This window comes from Danio rerio, chromosome 9 (genome assembly GCF_049306965.1).
Source record: "Danio rerio strain Tuebingen ecotype United States chromosome 9, GRCz12tu, whole genome shotgun sequence".
Classification (NCBI taxonomy): domain Eukaryota; kingdom Metazoa; phylum Chordata; class Actinopteri; order Cypriniformes; family Danionidae; genus Danio; species Danio rerio.
In genome coordinates this window covers 4,097,807-4,113,534 of record NC_133184.1, presented here as the reverse complement: position 1 = coordinate 4,113,534, position 15,728 = coordinate 4,097,807, and the positions used below count along the sequence as shown (strand labels likewise).

Genomic DNA, 15,728 nt, shown 5'->3' with positions numbered 1-15,728 from the left:
TACTCTTGTGTGATCCTCAATGATATGAATATGCGTCTTTATAAAATTAGCCATGATGAGTTGGTTTATGATTTTCCTCAATGACTCTTCAAGTTAATATTTAGTATTTTCTTTCCATAGCATGGCCAAACCATCTCACAATCCCTCCAAGTCATTCATGCTCAAAGACACTTCCAACACTCTTGCCAACGAACAGAAAACTTCCAGCACATCCATCGAAACCATAATCACAGAAACACCCACACCGCTGTCCACTACTACTGTTCCCACTGTCCCATCCATGAACAGAGGAGAAACAACAATAGTAACATCATCACTTCACTCACAACCTATCAGCAGGTCCACAGATGGAAGATCAGCAACTGGCCAAAATACTTCAAACTTAGTCAATCTAAGAAGTCAAAACAGTGTTAAGAATGAGACGCATGGCACAAAGAGAGTTTTGGGTATGTTCAGAGCTCCGGGACAGATGCCACAATCATCACAGATAGAATCCAGCACTCGCCAACAAACCAAAGAAACCAGAATGGATGTGCTAGAAACTCCACCCAGTTTTGACTCGCAGCCCCAGAGCCAAGAGGTCCTGCAGGGTGAAAAGGTCACTTTCAAATGCCAAGGTGAGTTGAAGAGTGAGTTGAGTGTTTAGAATGTAGCGGAAACCGTGTACCATAAAAGGTTTGTTAGTAAACATTAGTTAGTGATGAATTTGAAATAAAAAGAAATAGCCGTATTATATGTATTCATATAGTAAAATTAAGAGAAACACAACTGAATTTTATTAGTTAACTCTGTTCAATTAAATGATGATGACATTTGATTTAATTAGTTATCAACTAAGTGAGGCAGTTGCGCGGTAGGTAGTGCTGTCGCCTCACAGCAAGAAGGTCGCTGGGTCGCTGGTTCGAACCTCGGCTCAGTTGGCATTTCTGTGTGGAGTTTGCATGTTCTCCCTGCCTTCGCGTGGGTTTCCTCCAGGTGCTCCTCCACAATCCAAAGACATGTGGTACAGGTGAATTGGGTAGGCTAAATTGTCCATAGTGTATGAGTGTGTGTGTGTGAATGTGTGTGTGGATGTTTCCCAGAGATGGGTTGCGGCTGGAAGAGCATCCGCTGCATAAAAACTAGCTGGATAAGTTGGCGGTTCATTCCGCTGTGGCGACCCTGGATTAATAAAGGGACTAAGCCGACAAGAAAATGAATGAATGAATGAGTTATCAACTATGCAATAAGCATCACTTAAGATTAATAAATAATTTTTGTTGTTCTTGTTATTACATTGACTTTGGTTAAATTAACTAATGATAGCCAACATAGCCTTACTGTACAGAGTTAATTAACTATAAACAGTCACAGATTTTTTTTTCATTTTTTTAGTCATTGGCCAGATTAACACCTGAAAATATTAATGTTTGAAAATAGTCACCTATGTAATATTTGATGATGTGATGAATCAACCGTTAATACAACAATCAGAGCTTCGTTCCTCAAAACCTTCTTCAGGCTACATCATTCTTAAGTTGTAGCGTTAAGCTTAGCGTTAGTTTCCCGAAACTATAGGGTGCTTTCACACCTGCCTTATTTAGTTCGGTTGAATCGCACTAGAGTTCGTTTTCCGTCTTGGTGCGGTTCGTTTGTGGTAAGAATATGATCGAACTAAAACAGACCCAACCGCAAAAAGTACCGCGCCTTTTGGACCAGTCAAGCTGCCGTAGGCCAATGCGCTGTGTGTTATGGGATATGGAGGAAAAATATTATATAGGTATGAAGTAAATATTATTTAGATATGAAGTTGGCTCACAGAGCTGATTTGATCATTGTAATATATGATAATAATATAATAATAAACTGTTTCCCAGTTATGGGTTGCAGCTGGAAGGGCATCCGCTGCGTAAAACATATGCTGGATAAGTTAGCGGTTCATTCCGCTGTGGCAACCCTAGATTAAAAAAAGGGACTGAGCTGAAAAGAAAATTAATGAATGAATAATAAACTGAGCAATTCCAAAAGGGCCGTTCCTGAGCTTGGTCCTTAAAAATGACTACAGGACTGTCCTGTAATACATTTTTGATGTTTTTTTGACACCAATGTTAGATGTCAGTATGATATCAAGATAGCCAATTAGTATTAAATTGATAAGCATTTTAGACTTATTTTTTATTTATTTCTTAACATAAAAGTGGCCACCAGAAAGGTTGCGTCAGCTTGTGCAGATGTTGTTAAATGAGTGCTCTGATTGTGTGCCCTCAGTGTCCGGGTCTCCAGTGCCTGCAGTGAGCTGGCTGAAAGATGGAGCTCCTCTCAGACAGAGATCAGATGTCAGCACTCGACAGGAGGCCGGCCTGCATGTTCTGTGTCTGGACAATGCTCACATAACTGACACGGGACAGTATGGCTGCACTGCTGCCAACAGAAGAGGAAACACCGCGGCCCACTGGAGTCTGACCGTCAAGCGTAAGAATCCAGCAGTGACATTTTAATCTACATTTGTTGGATTGTTGTGCTGATAATGAGAAGTTGACGTTTTTTTTTTTCTGTCTATTATGATTGCACATTTTTATGAGCGATTAATTCAGAGACTGCATGGATTCTACTATTCAAATATTTGTTGGAGTTTTTAAAGGTATTGAAAAAACAATTGTGTATTTTCACAGAGCTGCCACATGAAACTAGCAAATCATTACAATATTCTATAGTATAAGATTGCACAATATATCGTCTCAGCATTAATATCGCAATATGTGAAACTGCGATAGTCACATTGCAGGAGTTGGGACTATAATAACCAGCCACAACAGTTCAGAACGTGATTTTTTGAGTCATACCAGGGTTTATCAGTAGAGTGACAAATTTTCAATGTGTTTTTGAAACACATGACTGTATAAGACTTCAAGTAAATTTTAAACCAAGAAAGTATAAAGTTAGAAGCTATAAAAAATATTAATTGCATTTAATTATTTATACAACAAAGTCTAGACATTATTAGTTTTGAATATCTGTACCTCAGTACTACTAGATTCCTCATAAACCATTAAGCATGGTTTATTTCATTTGTATTTGGTTCAGTTGACATCATCTTGCGTGAAATATGTTTCTTATATTTCATGCAGGTGTACTCCCCTGCAAACCCTGCAGAAAAATCCAGCTTAAACCAGCCTAGGCTGGTTGGCTGGTTTTAGCTGGTCGACCAGGCTGGTTTTAGAGGGGTTTTGGCCATTTCCAAGCTGGTTTCCAGCCATTTCCAGCCTGGTCTTAGCTGGTCAGGCTGGAAAATGACCAGCCAAATCCAACTAAAGCCAGCTTGACCAGCCTGGTTTAAGCTGGATATAGCTGGTTTTGGCTGGACTCCCAGCTTGGCTAGGCTGGTCAAGCTGGTTTTAGCTGATCATCTCCCAGCCTGACCAGCTAAGACCAGGCTGGAAATGGCTGGAAACCAGCCTGGAAGTGGCCAAAACCCCACTTAAACCAGCCTGGTCGACCAGCTAAAACCAGCCAACCAGCCTAGGCTGGTTTAAGCTGGATTTTTCAGCAGGGAAGTAATCGCAATAGAGCTAAAACGATAAACTCTTTTCAAATACAGAATAAACCACCTTTAAATTATATTCATATTACAATATATATTGTCTTTCAGCTGGGGCGGCGCTTTAATCTTGAAATGTATAGTTTGTCTAAAGCAGGGATTCAATCAGATAGCGCAGTCGTCCCTCCATAGTAAAAAGCGACATTTTGTGTCTGCCGGTTTTGTTTACTTGCGGGAGTTCACTGGCATTTTCCCTCACGTGAATTCTGACCAATCGAAAAGCAGTATAGGAAATATGTTCAACAACATCTGGCCAATGAGTGATGTGGATTTTGTCAGATGACTGCATTTTGGTTCTTTTTATCTGGTTTGGACCAAAGCCAGCAGTGTGGTGTGAGAAGGAACCAAAGACGGCAGAAGGTGCAACAATGTATAATTTATTGGCCTTGGTCCGAACCAAATGAAGCGAACTACAGAACTACAGCCAGTCAAGCTTACCCTCTTTAAGTCATACTTTCAAGAGGTGGGTCTGGACCACTCTTATACCCCATCACTGCTTTTTTGTTGCATACACTCAGTGTTTAATAAGAAAAAACATATTTCAGAAATGTTTACACAGGCTTTACTCAATAATTTAACTTTCAAATCAGGAAATCAACATTTGGTCCAATAAGTTTTTTTTTTTTGTATAAATATATTATTATTGCTATTTTTTCTATCCCATACCCAGTACATCTATTAGTACACCCCACACATAACTCTCTTTTAAATCAATATTTTCTGTAAGATTTACAATCTTATATTTGTGTTTATACAACAGATTATTCCACAAATTTGCACATATCCACTGCACCACATTGCACTGATTTACCTATTTAAACTGTATATACCCACTGCATATGGACATCTGTAATTATGTACACACCGACTGGACATATACACTTGCAATCATGCTTATCTGCACACTACTGATTATTAATAGCAACCTGCACATATATTCATATATTGTGACATGTACACTTGTAATCATGCTTATGCATCTGCACACTACTGATTATTAATAGCAACCTGCACATATATTCATATATTGTGACATATACACTTGTAATCATGCTTATCTGCACAGTACTGATTATTAATAGCAACCTGCACATATATTCATATATTGTGACATGTACACTTGTAATCATGCTTATCTGCACACTACTGATTATTAATAGCAACCTGCACATATATTCATATATTGTGACATATACACTTGTAATCATGCTTATGCATCTGCACACCACTGATTATTAATAGCAACCTGCACATATATTCATATATTGTGACATGTACACTTGTAATCATGCTTATGCATCTGCACACTACTGATTATTAATAGCAACCTGCACATATATTCATATATTGTGACATATACACTTGTAATCATGCTTAAGTATCTGCACACCACTGATTATTAATAGCAACCTGCACATATATTCATATATTGTGACATATACACTTGTAATCATGCTTATGCATCTGCACACTACTGATTATTAATAGCACCCTGCACATATATTCATATATTTTAAATCTGTTAATAGCTAATCCAACCTTAATATAATGTTGATAGTACATCCATCTGTAAATATCACTATAGTTTTTCTATAACTGCACTTTATAACTTATACCTGTATCCTGCACTTGCTGCTATTGCACTGCTGGTTAGACCTAAACTGCATTCCGTTGCATTGTAATGACAATAAAGTTGAATCTAATCTAATCAAAGACAAAACTAGATAGAACACCTAAATCAATAAGTTGGGGGAAAATATGAAACTAAACTTTAATAAACAGGAAAAATCAAGAAAAACATAAAAAATATCAAATTTAGTTGAACATGTTGTAGTTTGTAATTTTTTTTAATTTTTTTGCGATAACTTGAAATACACTAAAATAACCGCTTAGTAAAACATACTAAGCGTTTACTCTCCAAAAATTGTCTATATTCACTGAAAAAAATTCTATAAAAAAATCAAGAGATGGTGTACTCGTTAATGCTGAACACTGTACAGTATATGCAGCATCCTGATGAGGAAAAAAAAAAGTTCATGATACTTTATTTGTCAATAATATTGTGTTTGGTTTTTGGTAGTAGAATGAGTAGTCTGACAGCGCCACCTGTTGGTGAAATCGCTGCAGATGCTGCATGGTTTCAGTGTATTTGTGTGTGTGTTGTAGGTGTGCGAGTGGATGCGAAGCCCCCAGTGTTCAGCTCTGCTCTGAAGGATTGTTCGGTGTGTGAAGGACAGGAATTTACCCTGCAGTGTTCAGTGGAGGGCAAACCACAGCCTGAGCTCTCCTGGCTGCACAACGGTGAGAGAAAATCACTGCTGAACAGACAAATGGTATTTACACAGTGGGCTGATTCTTGAGAGTTCAGCTTAGCCCAAACCAATCTGAAATGCTGGGTAACAATACTCTCTCAACAGACTAGTCAGTAACACTTTAGTATAGGGACCAATTCCCACTTTTAACTAGTGGCTTATTACTTCATTATTTTACGATATTTGCTATTTAAATGCAATAAATAAACCCACTACCTTACTAACTATTAATAAACAGCAAATTAATAGTTTATTGAGCGAAAAGTCTTAGTGGTTTGTTAATAGCGTTAACTGTACCTTAAATTAAAGTGTGACCGACTAGCCTAATGTAAACCTGTTGTGTTTGTTTATTTGTTTGTTTTTGATTATTCATAAAGCTTGGTACAGTGTACTAGAATATACATTTTTGTTAGATTTAAATATTATAAATATCACTCATTAGCAAATAAAATCAGATAAAAATGTCTTCTATATTCTTACATTTAATATATGTATACAGTCAAGCCCGAAATTATTCATACCACAGGTGTATGACCAATTTCAGGTTTGACTGTATGTGTGTATTTATAATAATAAATAATATTTTAATAAAATAATATTTAAAAATAATTTAAATAATGTTATATATATATATATATATATATATATATATATATATATATATATATATATATATATATATATATATATATATTAGTCATAATAACACCAATAATAACAATAATGATTATTATTATTAAATAATAATATAATTTTTAAAAGATTAAAAATAATATTAATATATGTATGTAATAATACCAAAAATAATAATAATAATAACAACTAGGCCTGTCATGATAAAAAAAAATGTTGTGAAATATATTATGACAGAAATTGTTGCGATAAGCGATATTATTGCTATTTTAAGATCATTTTATGCCACGGATTTTACAACACTAATAATGCAAATACCCTTAAACACTTTCAAGGGACAAAAAAAAACGTAAGGTTGTTTAGATTTGGTAATCTGATGTTAAGAGTAAATGTCCTAATATATATCATGTCAAGTTATAAACATCGACATGTGAGGTAGAATTTAAGCGTCCTTGTAAAACGGTTTTACTGTTAGTTGCAACACAGGCTCATTATGAAAACGCACCCCTCGGCTGGGTCAGCTGGCATTTCTGTGAGTTTGCTAGCTCCATTTGTAAAGTCGTTAGTTTAGATTAATTGGGATGACAGAGGAGTGAAATATATATTTTTAATAATAATAATAATAGTAATTATATATATATATATATATATATATATATATATATATATATATATATATATATATATATATATATTTATTTTTATATATATATATATATATATATATATATATATATATATATATATATATATATATATATATATATATATATATATATATATATATATATATATATATATATATTTAATACACAAAGCATATCAAACATTAAGCGACCGTTACAATATTACAATAATTAACATTCTCATTCGCAGCTTCTTATTGACTCTATCCGGTCCACCTTAAAAACCGTGACGCTTCCGTTTTTCAGCTTCTCATTGGCGCTGAGGAAAACACTCTAAGCAAGGGCTTATTATGCGGCCCTGGCACCTTCTGGTGGATAGACAACGTCAACTGTCTTTGGCCGCCAACGAGCTGTCAATCTGAAATTGTAAATATTTTAAAATAGGCACTATTCTTACAAATAAACTGCATAGTTGCAATCTAAACAACTACATTCTCGACTAAAAAAGCCTCAAAAGTACATTATGTTGTCTAACAGCAGTAATATTTGTCAAACTGTAGCGTCTCTCTGCTTGTTGCTGGCTGTATGTGGGCGGAGTAATACACAGTGAAGGGTGAAGAGGCCTTTGTGTGATGTAACTGGCAAAATATTGCACTGCTATCAGCCAATCAGATTCAAGAACCAGACAGAACTGTTGTATAAATATATTTATTTATTTATATTTCACTCCTCTGTCATCCCAATTAATCTAAATAATGACTTTGCAAATAGAGTTATTTAAGTCATCTGCTGAAATTGTATTTATAGCACAGAATATATCACAGAGGAAAAAAATTGCAATGTAAATTTTTATTCCAATATTGTGCAGCCATGAATAATAGTATAAATAAAGTTAATATAAAAAAATGTCTAGTTGCCAAAGAAGTAAGCTAAAAAATGAATAAGATGTGTAGAGATATAATTAAATCATCTTGAATACTATCAACTACAGCAAATGTGAAATATTTAAATACATATTAAAATAAGAAAAGTGCTTCTTTTTAACCAGTAGATGGCATACATGTTGTTTTACTTCCCCAGTGCATTGGCTGATTTGTTTTATCTCTAATTTCTGTCCATGTGACACTGAATGCAGCCACATATGTCTTTCAGCTGAGTGTCTTAGAAACAATTGCATGTACAGTGATCATTTGTTGGATTTTTTTTTGTCTCTTCACTTCTTCCAAACCTATGTAGTTTCTTCTCTTGAACACAAACAAAGAATGCTGACAAAAAAAAAAAAAAAACTCCATTCATTAGCATAGTATTTTAAGTTCCTACAACGGATGCCAATGGCTGCTTCATCCAACATTCTTCAGCAGAACACAAAAATGTATACATGTGTAAAAACATTAAAAGCAGTATATAGTGAGGGAATTTTCATTTTTGGCTCAACAATGTCAACAATTAAACAAATTCAACAATTAAACTGATATTGTAGTGACTGTGTTACCTTTAGTTTCTAAGCCTGAGAAAGGATATCAAACCTGCCATCTTCAAAACAATGCAACTTTAAAGAGCCCCTATTATGGGTTTTTGAAAATGACCTTCCATACAGTGTGCAACACAGCTCTAAGTGAATGAAAACATCCAGCTGATGTTTAAATCTGAAAGTGTACCTTGTTTAAAAAATATATAGGGTTTTTTTAATAAAAGATTCGACACAGAGTCATTTAAATGATTTGTCACTTGTCCGGATCTTTTGCCTATTCGTATTGACGTTGACACCAAACAATAATTTCATATGATTTTATATATTTCCACAATTAAATTAATATTTAATGACATTTTAATGCCAAATTCGGGTCAAAAATATATTAATGACACTGTTATAAAATTCATGACAAATATAATGGTATCATGACAATCATGTTTATGACAGATTTATGACATGTTGTCATGACAAAGACAAAAATAGGTTTTGATGCATTTTTTTATGTCAAGTTGTATCTTTGTATTTGAAATGATATAAATGAGTGAATGACAGTTGTAATTAGCATGCATAAAATCTAATTCACATTCATGATGTGTGTCATAAAGGTTTAATGACGTTCTTATGAACACCCCTTCAAGTAAATGGTTACTATTTTGGTCAATATCTTATTTAATCGTGAGAAAAATATAAGATAGTAAGTATTTTAGCTCAGAAAAGGCTGCATTGTGTTTCTATTTGTTTTGAATGGTTAGAAAACACTTTTCGCCTTTGACACAGAAACTGTAGAAACTGGAACAAGAATCAGACTGTCATACATTGTGGTTCACTACAGTCCAGCTGAAAGTCTCTTGAGCTAGAGTCTGGGTTTCCCTGAGAAACTGCGTCTCTCAGCAGGGGCCTTTGAGCAAATATGAGACCTTACAACCATATAAGGAAAAACATGCATCACTCACCCTGAAATATTACACAGAGATGGACTTGGTAAGTTGGACATCTATGAGAGGGAGAGTAAGAGAGAGAGAGAGAGATTGAGAGATTTACAATCTCAGGGTAAAAGAGAATTTCAAAAATAAAGAAAAGTAAAAACAGCTTTTTCCTCATGATTTTAGAATCATTTTAGCTATTTGAATCTTGGTGGGTCCATTTAACAGTAAAAACATTTGCAAGCAAAAACATTTACTTTTTCTGCAAGCAAATAACATTAGACGATGGTGATGATATGGGGAGGGTTAGGAGGCCATGATGGACAGAGGCCAGTGGGCAGATTTGACCAGGATGCCGGGATTAAACCCCTAGTCCACAGGTGTCAAACTCAGTTCCAAAAGGGCCGCAGCTCTGCACAGTTTAGTTCCAACCCTAATTAAACACATCTGATCAAACTAATTGAGTCATTCAGGCTTGTTTGAAACCTACAGGTAAGTGTGTTGGAGCAGGGTTGGAGCTAAACTGTGCAGGGCTTCGGCCCTCCAGGAATTGAGTTTGACACCCCTGCCCTAGTCTTTTCGAAGGACATCCTGGGATTTTTAACGACCACAGAGTCGGGACCTCGGTTTAACATCTCATCCGAAAGACGGCGCTCACTGAGCAGTATAGAGTCCACGTCACTATACTGGTGCATTAGGACCCACACAGACCACAGGTTGAGCGCCCCCTGCTGGCCTCACTAACACCACTTCCGGCAGCAACCTAGCTTTCCCATGTGGTCTCCTATCCAGGTACTGACCGGGCGCAGCCCTGCCTAGCTTCAGTGGGCGACCATTTGAGAGCTAGCTGCCGGCATAATTGATATTCATAGTATTTGCTCCTTCTATAGATGTAAATGGTGCTGCTTTTTTCCCAACATTGTTGTTCAGAATACCTTGTTTTGTGTTTGAAAGAAAAAATAAATTCATAAACGTTTTGACCCACTTGAGTGTACATAAATGGTGAGGAGATTTTCATTTTTGGGTGAACTATCTTATTAGGAATCATCTCCACCCAATCCTCGGTGCTACGTTTAAAGGATCAGTCCTTGAATCTGTTCATCAGTTACTAATGCAGTCTTTGTTTCTGTCTTTCAGATAAGCCCATTCCATTCTCCCATACCATGTTTGACAACAGTAAAGCTCAGCTGAGAGTTCAGGCGGCTGTATTGGAGGATGCAGGCGTTTATTCGTGTGTAGCAGTGAATGAGCATGGCAGAGCGGTGTGTACAGCCCATGTGCTGGTTAAAGGTAAGACACACGTTTGCTTTCTGCATTTCATCCTCTCCTACAGTCTGCAGGAGTTTGCTGTGCGCTCCGTTATTAAGTGAATATCATGACTGTGTTTTTAGAGAGTTATTTTAAGGTCCCCGGGATTAGAAAAACATCTGCTCTCATGCAGACTGTGAGGCTGTCTGAAGGCGGAGGTTCCATGTTCAAGTGGGTTAAAAATGTAAAATACCAGTCTTTTCCCACACACACACACACACACACACACACACACACACACACACACTTACTGCAGTAGCTGGATCTAATCTGAGTTTCAGAGGACGACATGAAGAAAAATTTACTCTGTCTCCGAAATTCATTTCAGACCCTTTAGCATTATGCTACAGTCAGATGTTCAGTATGCGTTTAGGTGCATAAAAGTAGCATGGTGTCATGCACTTAATATGTAAAACATTACAAATAACTAAGGGTAGCAGTGTTCCAATTCTCTTTGGCCTTAAGGCGAAGGGCTAAAGGGAAGGGGTAGATGAAAAATTTTCCCAGAATACACCAGCTACAACGGCAGGATTGTTGCACCCGGAAGTCAGGAGATCCACAAATTAGTATTTCTTGTCATTCTTACGAATTTTTACAACAAACAAGCACATGTTTTAATATATTCATAACCGTGTTCATGTTTTACTTTTATGCTGTAATAAAAATGCTAAATTTCAATATCTATAGTTCAAGGTCTATAATCCCTGATATCAGTGGCGTAGCGCAAAATGTGGAGGCCCCCCTTCAGGGATTACTGATGGGGCCCCCTGATGATGGGGGGGGGGCAACGCGGGGAAGCGATCACAAATTGAGGAGCGGGGAAGGGAGGCGCGGTGGAGCAAGAAAGCGGGGAAGCCTTTACAAACTGAAGAGCGATCACAAACCGAAAGCGGCAAGAACGTCAAAGTAGCCAGAAGTCATTCATTTTCAATGAGAACCGGCGGCGAGTAATAGCACGGCGCGTCTTCTCCGGTGTGAGCCTCGAGGAGAATTGAAATCAAGTCAACTTTATGGTAATGAGCTTTGACGCGGTTCGGCGGCAAGCAATTAGAATGAAGTAGTCCACCGCTTGAGAGGTGTTTAGAGAACACAGACCTGTGAACTTTGGTTCCGATCACAGTTGTTCCCAAGAGTTTGATTATTGCGGTTGCCGGATTTTCAATTATTGAAAATCGCGACGACCAGGGGCCCCCTAATCACGCATAATGATGTTCTTCAAAATGTCCAGAACACAAATAAATGAATAAGAATGTAATATGCTTTCATTTGTAAATCCGGCTTTTCATGTACAGTAGCATGTGTGTTGTTCTCCAGCAAGGCCAAGGGTGAAAAGGTCTGCTGCTCCTCCTGTTACTGATCTGAGGAGAACATCTGCTCCGCTGTTCCTCAAAGGTCTACAGGACCTCAGGGTGATGGACGGCAGTCAGGTCATCATGACCGTGGAAGTGACAGGTATACAACATTCAGCTTATTAATCTACACTGACAAACAATCATACTTAGCAAATATAAGGGAACATTTTGCATTCAACACTCTAAAAAATATTGTTTAGACCGAACAAAAAAAAATTTAGGCAACAGTTTTCATCAATATATTCAAGTTACAACAACATCTAACAAAAAAGGTTTAGACAATAAACTTTATTATGTTAGCCAAATGGCCTTTTCCTCTTCAATCAGTGGCACTTTAACATAGCATAAACTCCATTTTTTAAGTTGAGTCCTCAAAAAACTAAGTTGTTTCGACTACTTTTTTAAATTAAAATTTAAAATCAATCCAGTGTTCAGACTTCAGATAGACTTCAGAAAATAATGTTCTTGAGATGCATTACTTTTGCACTGGGCTTCAGTCCATCAAGTTCGAGAAACTTCACAAGTATATTTAAGTTCCTTGAGGTAGTTCAGATTCAGAGCATGTAATATGCCCATGAGCAGACCTCAGCACCTTCAGATATCCATTTCATTTAGGATTCTCATGCCCTCAAGTATGATGGTTTCCGTCTTGTGGTTCAATTCCAAGAAAAAAACTTTTTTGAGTCAAAAAACACTGCTAACTTCAACTATATTTACCAGGATTAGCCAACAACTGACACATAGCCCTACGCCGTGGCCGTCGGCGTCGCTGACGTGCACCTCTCAAAAAATGTAACGCCCCATTCACACGGGGCTTCAGCATCAACGCTTCCCATTTACTTTGAATGGGTGACGTCAGGCGTTGCCGAACTGCATTGTGGATCTGTCGGCGCCACTTCAGAGGCGTTGCTCGCTTCAGAAGTTGGGACTAGCTCAACTTTTCAAGCGCCGACGGAAGCGTCAGCCAATCAGATCATTGTATGCAAATACAAAAGTTCAGACAGTGGCCTATTGCTGACTGAATTTCATTGGCTGACGCTTCTATGACGATAGCTTCAATCCCAACTTCAGACACGCCTTCAGTCAAGCGTTGATGCTGAAGCCCCATGTGAATGGGGCGTAACTATACATCGCAACGACGCGTAGGGCAATTGATTGGTCGGCTTGGTATCGCTGACGAGTCTGGGCGGGACCGAGAGCCCAATGGAACGATTGTTTACAAGTGTGGAGTCCCGCGAAGGAGCTCCTGATAGAAAGTTTTGTTTCATGTTTACCGGTTCCTGCCTCAAAATGAGCGAGTTTGAGCCACTTACATGCCGGAAGCGTTCAGAAAGTACAAAACACCAGCGAAGAAACTCGACACAGAGACACTTTAACTCCTCACTAGCGTTTCGGAAGTGTTAATGCAGACCAACAGAGACAGCTCGCAGAAGTATAAATGCACAGCTACGCGCGTTGCATGCGCCGTTGGTTACGCTGTTGACGCAGAAGTATAAACCAGCCTTTAAACTTGTCCTGACTTGCTTTTTGCTTGTTCAGAGGGGGGAGGAGCTTTGAAATCCAGAACTCCATTATTGTAGAAAAATTGAATTATCAACCCAATTTCTTTGGGTTGATACTAGTTAAATATTGTTTTAAACTAACAGACATATTTACCCTTAAATAAGCTGCATTTTTTTTGTTGATGTAATTAGAAATATTTTGAACCCAAGCTCATTCTGAAAACGTAGTCACGCAGACGTTTCTGGAGACAGCGGAATACGTCCCGCCAGGTACGTACAGCCGCGTTTATTTTTTTCAAGCGAACGCTGCAGGGCGGTGTGACGCTGTTCCGGCCGACCGCTTACCTCCTTGTGGAGGGCTTCCCCGCTGCAACCCGTTTGTCCACTCAGCTCACCGTGTACGTCGGCAGGCTCGAGATGAAGAGAGGAGTCGACCACGGCGATCGGTTTCGAGTCCGGGGAAGAGCGGTTCCAGCAATCAGGTAAGACAAAAACAGAATCCCAAAAATTAAGTGAACGAGTTTCATAACAGGGTGAGAACGCGGTGAAATCCGAAAATGCGGTATAAAAAAATCAGGGCTTTTCTTTTTTTGGACGGCTTTTTGTAAACTGTTGCTCGGGTTTAGGGAAGTGAGCGGGCGGGCGAGTCGATCTGTAAAATTGGTTGGGTTTAGGGAAGGAAGAGCGCAGGTTAGCCGATTGGCCGGTCGCACAGTCAATCATCCGGTCAGTCGGACAGCGGCTTCTGGTGGGTTCAAACGAGAACAGCCCGGGCGCGAACTGCACTCGCGAGAGGCATCTGAGGTGCGAAAAACAAAAACTGCAGCCGCGGGACTACTAGTCTCCAGAAACGTCCGCGGGACTACGTTTCCACAATGAGCCCGGGTTGAATATTTTCCTGTTGTAAAAACTTAATCAAATATTCCGACAACTTAAAAGTTTTAATCTAATCAGCAATTTAGAATTTTTAAGTTACAACAATGTATTAAACTATGTAGTGGTAACAGACCTCTTGAGTTATTTTTTATTGAGTTTTGAATTTTAGCTTTTATTCAACATGAAATGGGCTTGTATAATGTAAAAAGCCGCTTAACACTTTAGCCATTAAAATGTAGTAGCCACTTAACACTATTGAACTCCGGTCTTAGTGTGCTTTCACACCTGTAGATCGATTGTTTTGTTCCAAAACAGGATTAAATTGTTCTTGGTAGAGCTTTCTTTTACATCTCGCTTTTTAATACAGGTTTATACTGGATAAAATTGTGCCAAAACTTCCAAAAGCCTCTCCATATTTCTCAATAGCTTGTGTTTTGCTGTGTTAAGTTGTAATGAATGGAATTTCCTTTGTACTCCCTTAAGGGGCATCATTTGTGCGTCGACCGGGGTCTTGTGTGCTTGTGTGTGTTTGTACAAATGACTTAACTCTGCTCATTATATAATTGTGAGCATTTCCTGTTTAAAGGACGACATCTGAGGAGTCTCCTAACTGGGGATTTGCCTGGACATGTGACTTCAGCAACATATTGTTATTATTATTATTCAATCCAATGTCAGTACTGTGACTTGTAAGTCATACTACACAATTCTCATTGTCCCACTGATCCCATTCATCGCCTCTAATGATAATTGACATCATAGTTCACCCAACACTGAAAATGATGTCATCATGTCATCAAGCATGTTTGACTTTCTGTTGAACACAAATGAATATATTTTGAAGAAAACTAAAAATCTGTTACCGCTACCTTCCATAGTGTTTGTTTTTCCTACTGTGGAAGTCAAGAGTTACAGGTTTTCAGCTATCTTTAAATAACTTCTTTAGTGTTCAATAGAATTTCAAGAGTTCACACTCAGCTGAGGATCTATCAAAAGCTTATTTGGCATGCTGTCCTGGGAGAGAGCCCCGAGCTCAAGGGATCCTCGAGCCCGGGGCTTCCTCCCGTTGGCAGAGCGAGAGGGCAGCCTGAGCTCGGTGGATCTCAGAACTCCCTGGCCGTGGTAGCTAAGGGAACACATGAGAA

General features: G+C 38.1%; 1 protein-coding gene across 15 annotated transcripts in view; it reads left to right on the top strand.

Moving 5' to 3' along the window:
* The window catches only part of mylka (myosin, light chain kinase a), a 166,585-nt gene that overhangs the window by 86,153 nt on the left and 64,704 nt on the right, over window positions 1–15,728 (top strand). For 13 of the 15 annotated variants that reach the window (XM_009304445.3, XM_073912401.1, XM_073912400.1 and 10 more), the window contains 5 exons: window positions 121–617; window positions 2,248–2,451; window positions 5,744–5,878; window positions 10,683–10,835; window positions 12,168–12,305. In XM_009304445.3, coding sequence (XP_009302720.2) covers window positions 121–617; window positions 2,248–2,451; window positions 5,744–5,878; window positions 10,683–10,835; window positions 12,168–12,305 — 1,127 coding nt within the window. Of the gene's footprint in view, window positions 1–120; window positions 618–2,247; window positions 2,452–5,743; window positions 5,879–10,682; window positions 10,836–12,148; window positions 12,306–15,728 lie in introns of all 15 variants that reach the window. The other 2 variants (XM_073912409.1, XM_073912410.1) reach the window with 1 other exon arrangement.